Below are 7,900 nucleotides of genomic sequence, written 5' to 3' on the forward strand. Positions count from 1 at the left end.
GACGGGGCTGGGCGGGCGGGTGACGCGGGCTCCGGAGCTGTGACAGACGCCGGAAGCTTGCTCCATCCGTCTCTTTTCAAAACCCTTAACTGTCTCTGGGAAGTGTAATTGCATTGCTGCCAATTGCTCTATGAGTTCTGAGAATTCATTATTCTTCCTGCCTCATTTCTATTCGAGTCAGCTTGGGCTGCTTTTCTTTCTTTGTTTTAAGGAACGGCGCATCTCTGTCTGGGTTCCTGGGCGGCAGGGCTGCGGGGCAGGCGTGGGAACTACAGGCGGTCTGCTCCAGGGGCTCAGCTGACCCGGGGGAGCCCCCCACTTACCATGACGTGAGTCCAAAGGGTGCCGGTAACACACTGGGGATCCTCTCTCCCTCATGCATGGGGGGCTCCTGTGTGGCCCCCAATCTCCGCCCTCGCCTGCTCTGCGCCCCTCCCCCAGAGCAGCAACGCCTTCGCCACAGCAAAGCCAGGACACGGTCACTGGTGGAGGACAGGTGCCCGGGGGTCACAGAGCCTCCTGCCCTGAGGACCTGCCCACGGGTACAGCTGCCCCTGAGAAGACGCCAGGTCCGGGCAGCTGCGGCCACCTCTTCGGGCACCTTCCCAGAGCCTCGGACAGTGGCCTTCCCTCCGCGGCCACCACCCCTGGGGACAGGTCTTCCCGGCAGCGTCCCAGCAGCGGAAGGCTGCCGTGGGAGGTGCCACCCCCCGCTGTCTGTGCTGCCGTGCAGGCAGCAGAGTTTCAGGGGGACAGCGTCTGAACTCCAGAGACGGAGGGTTACACATGGGACGGTGACAGGTGACGGGCAGAGAGGAGCAACGCCTGGGCGCTCGTCCGCGTCCTGACACCACGCCGCCCCCCACAGGGCGATGGGCCCAGGGGCTCCCGGACACCGGCCGACCCCGCGAGGCCTGCGCCCCACACCCAACGGCAAACTCGCAGGCGCCCCGACAGCTGCGTTTTCGCCGCCCTGCTCCCCACAAGCCGCAGGAACGAGACAGGACGCAGGACCCCAGCAGCTCACGCAGCAGGCGCCTCAGACACGCCCAGGGGATCTCTGCGTCCAGTCCCCCTCCCGGGCGCGGCCTGTCTCCGCCAGGCCCCCTGCGACGACCCCTGGAGGCGCCACTGAGACCACACTCCCTGCCGGGCCTGCTGGGGCCGCGTCTCCAGAACACCAAGCCCCCACCGCCCGTCCATTTCCAGCCTTATTCCCGGCCTTTCGGGGGTCGGCACGGGGCCCTGACATGGATACACGTGGGCGTGCGCTGCATCGACGTGTTCATACAGCAACTATCCCAAGCGTGTTCTACACCTCAGCACACGTGACATGCAGGTGAGGAGTGTCCCGCACAGGCAGGAACGCCGCGTCCGCCGCAGGAGGCCCGGCTGGCGCGTTCAGCGCCTCCCCGCCCCCCCCCCCCCCCGGGACAGGCCTGCCACCCATCCGCCCCGCAGGGCGGAGCATGACGTTTGCCCCCAGTGTCCGTAAGCGTTACCGGCTGGTTGACTGAACACATGAGCAAACTGCCGTCGACTTGAATGGGTTTTTCCTAAATAAGGTTGTTCCGTCATCACAGGCTTTCAGAGGGCGAAGCATTTTGTCCTCAGAGAGCGGACGTCTGATCTCTGCTCCCTGAGCCGCAGACCCTCCGGCGACGGAGGAGCAAGCGCCCCAGCAGGGGAGCCCGGCCCCGTGGAGACACGGCCACGGCACAGAAGGCGCACGCGGCCCTCACCGCCCCCGTCCTCTCCCAGGACACCCGGCTCCCCGGCGCCCTGCCCACGGGCCCCGCCAACGCGTCTGCGCGGCAACAGCACGGCCCGCGGGCTTCTCCGGAAGTTGGTCGGGAACGCTCTTCCTCATTTCCCCGGAGCCGAGGGGGCACCGCCTGCCTGTCGCCCAGACAAGGCAACGTCCGGAGACAGCGTGAACGCTCTCTCTCACTTTTCAGCTCCAAAAACACCTTTGAAGACGTGGGCTGCCTCGGCTGCGTCCTGCAACACGTGGACAGCTACATTCCCACCAGAACCGGCAAGGGTGAGGCCCGGCCGGTGAGGCTCACTTGTTTGCAGTGTCGTCCCGTGGACCAAAGGGTCACAGGTTCGATTCCTGGTCCGGGCCCAGGCCTGGGGTGCGGGTGTGGTCCCCGGTTGGGGGGCGTGCGAGAGGCGACTGATATTTCTCTCGCACATGGATGTTACATGGACGTTTCCCTCTCTTCCTCTCTGCCTTCCCTTCCCTCTGAGAATCCGTGAGCATGTCCCTGGGTGAGAGTTTTTTTTTTTAATGTTAAAGATAACATACCTTGAGACCAGGAGGTCTGGGGAATGAAGTGACAAGATGCTCTCTGTGTAAGCACTTCTGGGCACACCCTGTCACGCAACCAGGCGGCCTGCCCAGTCGGGGGGCCACCGAAACGAACAGTCCACACGTGCGTCTTGGCTAAGAGCCACATGGCCTGCCTCCTGGGGCTAACTGCTCAGTTACCATGTTTACCTGCCTGCAGGAAATCCGCTGGAGGTTTCCTGGACACCAAAGTCCCCACGCACGCCGAGCAAAGTGTTACTAAGAGACAGGCTGTGCTGGGTTTCTCAGAGACCCTGGGCCGCGAACCTTGTCCACTGAAGGGAGTCCCCCCACCCCATTCACCCTGCTCCTGGGCAGGTGCAGAGTCGGATCTGCATCTTTTCAGGACAGCGACTGGCTCGGGTGTCTAGTCACCCTGTCCCCGCTGTGGAATTGGTGACGGCGGGGCTCCCCTGCTGCCCCAGGACCGCCAAGGGCCAGGGCCGGCCGACACTTTGCCCAACACGCAGGGAGGCCGCTGCAGGCTGGGGCTGAGCATGCTCCTCCCGCACCCAGGGCTGCCGGCGCAGGATGAGGCCGCGCTGTGCCGTTTTGCCGTATTCAGCCCCCCCTGGGATGCCATGTGACCACAGACGCGGTGGCGCTGAGCGGAAAGCGAGCGCAGCTGCGCGGTACTTAGTGTGGAGGGCAGGGCGGGCCAGCTCCCGGGCCGGCCCTGCGCACCGACCCACCCTGCGGCCCACCCCAGCTGCCGGCTATTCTTAGACGTCAGTATGCCCGCCACTCTTACAGCTTCATGGTCCCAAGTGGTGCCCGGCCGAGCGGCCCACATTGCTCAGCCTTTGTGACCGTCCAGTCCCCTCTCCGTCGCCCTACCTGCCTTTGAGAGGGGTCTTCACTAGGGACAGAAGCCTGACCCCTGGGCAGGACCCTACCCTGCAGCTGCCCCTGGGAGTAGTAACCCTTCCATTCCAGGGCTCCTGCAGAAAGTGCTGTGGCCACCTCTGCCCTGTGACACCGGTCCTGTCCCCTCTGCCAGCGATGCTCCCCCGCTCCCACGTGGGTGAGCACGGGGACACAGTGACAGCTCCCACTCTCTCTGTCCCACAGCTGCCCACCTCAGAATGTCACCCTCCCAGCAACGTCCAGCTCCTGTCTCTGCTCACGGTCTCCACCCATCTCCAGGCGGCCTGGGCGCATCCCCACGCCCCCCGGGGTGCGTCCCCGCAGGAGCTGACCCTTCTCCAGACAGGCCGAGGGGCTGCGGTCCCTACGTGCCAGGAGGGGAAGCGCTCACCCCACTGTGCCCTGCGGATTCTGCACACCCGTCTCTGGAGGCTAGCACGCCATTTCCCTTTAACGCCATTTCCCCTTTAAAAGGTCCGGGCACACCAAACAGCTACGAGGGGCCATGAACTTCACACATCACCCTCCCCTCCCCTCCCCCCACTTTCTCCGCCCCTCCCCCAGTAACCAGGCTGTAATAAAACGTGTATAGTTACCTCGTCTGCGGCTTCTTCTGTGGTGGGCGTGGAGTCCAGGGTCAGGTCGTCCTCGGTGGTCTGGGGACAGAGACACACGTCAGACAGTGAGCGGGTCAGCGTCCTGCAGACAGCAGGACATGGGCACGAAGGACGACCCAGGCACCCTGCGTTAGCCCCGCGGAACGGGGGGCTGCTTCTGCGTCCCCTCCCACCTGAGTCCACTTGGACCTGCATGAAGCTTCCCGTCAGAGACGCGTCCTTTATGTCAGGGGTCCCCAACCTCCATCCTTCGCACCTTGGGGACCCACTTGAGCTCCACCTCCTGCCTCCCACCCACCCACATCCCCCGCCCCAAGTCCACGGAAAAATTGTGTCCCGTGAAACTGGTCCCTGGTGCCAAAAAGGTTGGGGACCTCTGCTTTATACGACAGGCAGCAGGTCAGGCAGCCTGGGCTTGTAACTGCAATTACAAGTGACTAAATCAACTGTGTGTCGCTTACGCTACACTGATGGGAGGAGCCAGGTGACGTATGTGACCCCTGGCCCCACACGGGGGTGGCTTTACCATGAGCTAAAGCATGGGGACAGAGACGTGACAGTGAAAATGTGCAGGCGGGGAGGAGTGTCACAGCCCCGCTCAGCTCCGAGGAGGAATTAAGTCTGAGAGGGCCAGGTCCTGACTCACACAGAGACAGCCAGTGTCCCTGCAGGCGGAGGGCGCCCTGAACAGCAGTGTCTGGGCCCCATTGTCCCCATGTATGAAACCAGGACAGGGCGGCCCCCGCGGCCTAGCGGGGCAGAGGGGACTCTGCCAGGCGCCACTGCGGGGCACACGCTGAGCCAGCTGCTGTCACGATTTCTCATTCCATCCTCCAGCCCAGCAGCTGCAAACTGCCGGGTACAAGCTAGAGGAGGGGACTTGGCGGAACCACGTCCCGTGTCCAAAACAGGGCTCTTCCTTCCCTCCAACCCGATGCCATCCCAGGAAGGCAGCCTGGGCTTGGGCCTCTGAAAAGAACGCCGGTCCCCGGGGCCATCGGACCTGCCGGGCTGGCTCGGCAGCTGCCTGCCTCCGCCCGTCTCCCAGGGCCGCCCTTGGCCTCCGGGAGCCTGCCTGTGAGCCGTGCATTTAACTCCCCAAAGCACAGTTCACATGGCCGCGCGGGCTTCCTTCGACGCCGGAGTCCTCGGGGACCTTGCGGTGGTCCCCGATTTAATTAGCACGGGTTTCCTTGTCAACACTCCTCATTAACAGGAAAATATGCCACCCCGAACCACTTATAAAACCACAAACCCTTCCCCTAGGCAGTCAGAGGAGCTTCCCCGGGTCCACGTGCCGATTTTCAAGGACGACACACAGTATTTTTTCGTACAGTGAACCTCACACCCACCTCAGCTCAGAGGATGGAGGAGAAAGCAGGGCAAGGGGGGCAGCTCAGAAACACCTGACGAACGTGACCCACGGGCGGAGGCTGCCAGCCCCGGAACCCGGCGTCTGGTCCCATCCCCGTCGCGCGGAAGTGGCAGCGTGAGCCCCGGCATCCCCCAGACTTCCCCGTGAGAATGGCGTGCGCGGTGCCACAGTTTGATGGCCTTCGATGTGGCCGTCAGAGGCCAGCCGGGCTGCGTCTCGGTTTGCTCCGTGTCTGCTATGTGCGTTATGTCACCGCCGTACAACATAAAACGGGGGACAACCGGGAAGTAACACCAGCTCCGAGTTCCAGAGCAGGCGGATGTCACGTCTTTCTGGATTTGCATGTGCCCTTGGACCAGAAGCGCCGGGACCTGGCTCGGACTCAGCCTCTGGGCAGACGGAGCCTGGTCACTGGGTCCCAAGCACACGGGCCCCGGATGCTCTGCCCAGGCAGACACCCCGCGGGCACGCTGCTGCGGAGCGGTTGCCCGGGACGCCTGCAGACCCTCCCAGCTCACCCCGTTCCCCTTCTGTGGTCGCACGTGCGGCAGCCTCAAGTGCAGGACCCGTAGGCCCTCTAAACGGGGTGGCAAGGTGGTGCGGCTGCCCGTCACCCCGCTCGGAATTCCTGTTATTTGCAAGTTCTTGTCGGGGTCATGGCCTGTTGGGAAAGTGAGTGTTGTCATTGCAGGTGCATATTCTGTCCATTTAAACAATACTTAAACCACACGCTGCTCCCCAGGGCCCCGGGCAGTGGCAGAAACGTGAAGCCGGGTCCCAGGAAACATTTCCAGAGCCTCCTTCTCTCCTCACTCCCGTCCTTCTCTGTCTGCGCCCGAGGCCAGATCCTCCCTGCAGAAGGGCCTCCTTCCGGCTGGCCGACTGCTGAGGGGCCCCGGCCCTGAACACATGTGGGTCAGGAGCCCGGGGGCTTCCCCAAGCACCAGGACACAGGAGAAGGGCGCTGGCCACTCACTAATTCAGTGCATTCATTAATTCTGTTAAAAGATAAGCATGAATTGGCAACCCTGGTACGTGACAGGCTCTCCACACGGCCCTGCCTTCCCGGCCAAGGCTGGTGCGGCGCCGCGGGAACGGCGAGGAGGAGCTGGGAGCCTTTCCACAGGCAGCTCTGTCGGGCCGTGCCAGCCGGGGCCCAGCCCCCACCTCCGCGCTGGGCCCCGGCCCCTGCCGAGCACCAGCATCCGTGCCAAGCACCATGAAGTTACTTTGGCTTCCAAAACACAGTAAATAATATAAACTAGCAAGTAAATTCTCTTCTAAAACAGAATCCCTCCTTCCGTTTAAAATGATGTTATGTGACTATCAATATATGATATGTAAATAAATAACACTTAAAATAGGAAGAACTGAATTCAGAGGTATAGGAAATAAGGCGGAAATCCAAGCTGGGGTTTTGTGATGCTCTGGTAAGTTATTAAAATCATCCCTTCCCAAACACATTTGAGTTGCTATAAACACAGCACAGGTCCATCTAATAACGCAGCAGGTGTTCATCGTTTGGGGGAGCTTTGTCTTCCAGGAAAAGTGTAGATTGGCCACCTGCAATTCCAAGGAGACAAATCCAGTTCCAGGGAGCAGAGTCCCATGTCTCCCGGGAAAGCACCAGCTAAACGTCTCAGCGGGGGTTCGGCACCCATCGGCCAGCTGGGCGGGGCCCACGACACTGTCCTCTGCTGACCTCGGCTCCCTGCCTGGACCCCTCCCCCTTATCAAACGTGTGCGTGTCCGGACTGTACTGTCTTTACGCCTCTGTTCCTTAAGAAACAAGCCGTTGGTTTGCCTGCTGGCTTCCCCCTTCCCTGGAGCAAACGGAGTGATCGTCCTTCAAAGCCACTTGTTGAAGGAACATCAGCGGCACAGGGGAGGGGGGACACGAAGCCGGAGACGCACACTCAGGAGCATGCAGAGCGGGGTCTTCCGTGCATTCGTGTTCAGGCGCATAGTTACAGCCACGCAATGCCGCGTGTGCTCACACACGTGTAATGTTTATGTGTGTGTCTGCCTGTGCATACATATTGTGTCACGCAATGCATACATCTATACACATTAAACACCCGTCTCTGCCACGCAAGGGTCACTCTGTAAGCCTGAATCCGCGACAGCAAACACACGCCACGAGTCAGCGTGTCCCGGGACCCGCGGAGAAGTCCCTTCTCCTTCCGCTGCTCACCTCTATCTCCATGGGCTCCACCTCTATCTTCTTCCATAGCTCCAGCAGCTGGGCAATCGGCATTTCCCAAAACTTTCCCTCTGATCACGGAGGGGTGGCGAGAGGGGAAACAGAGGCTCCGGGGAGCCCAGAGCTGGCCGGCTGGGCAGCAGGGCCCGGGAGCAGAGGCGAGACCCCGCAGGCCGGGGGTCGAGGGGGGCAGGGGCCCAGAGGTCCTCAATATGGCTGCGGGCTCAGCGCGTCCTCTCCCCGCCAGCCGGGCCGCTGCTTCCCGCTCACTGGCTGGGGCTGCGGAGCAGGAGGAGGAGACAGAATCGCTGCTTGAGTGTCTGGGCTGAGGCTCCGGGGGGGAGCACGCCTGCCTGGCAGCCTCAGATTGGGCTCCCAGCCTCCCCTCCCCACCCTCCCCCGCCGCCGCGCCCTCCCCTCCCCCACACTATTCTACCTTAATGGGCGCTAAACGACGGGTGAAAGTTGGGTCTGAGGATGCTGCT

The 7,900-nt window shown here is 62.3% G+C and overlaps 1 protein-coding gene across 1 annotated transcript in view; it reads right to left on the bottom strand.

Annotated features, from left to right (window-relative positions):
• RPS6KA2 (ribosomal protein S6 kinase A2) overlaps positions 1-7,900 on the bottom strand; it is a 149,495-nt gene extending 141,595 nt beyond the window's left edge. The window contains exons 1-3 of the mRNA XM_090280075.1: positions 7,852-7,900; positions 7,407-7,694; positions 3,817-3,876 (exon numbers count right to left, since the gene is read on the bottom strand). Coding sequence (XP_090136201.1) covers positions 3,817-3,876; positions 7,407-7,469 — 123 coding nt within the window. The 5' untranslated portion in view covers positions 7,470-7,694; positions 7,852-7,900. The remainder of the gene's footprint in view (positions 1-3,816; positions 3,877-7,406; positions 7,695-7,851) is intronic.

Source organism: Furipterus horrens, unplaced genomic scaffold (assembly GCF_987537825.1).
Source record: "Furipterus horrens unplaced genomic scaffold, mFurHor1.1.pri manual_scaffold_6, whole genome shotgun sequence".
NCBI classification, from domain to species: domain Eukaryota; kingdom Metazoa; phylum Chordata; class Mammalia; order Chiroptera; family Furipteridae; genus Furipterus; species Furipterus horrens.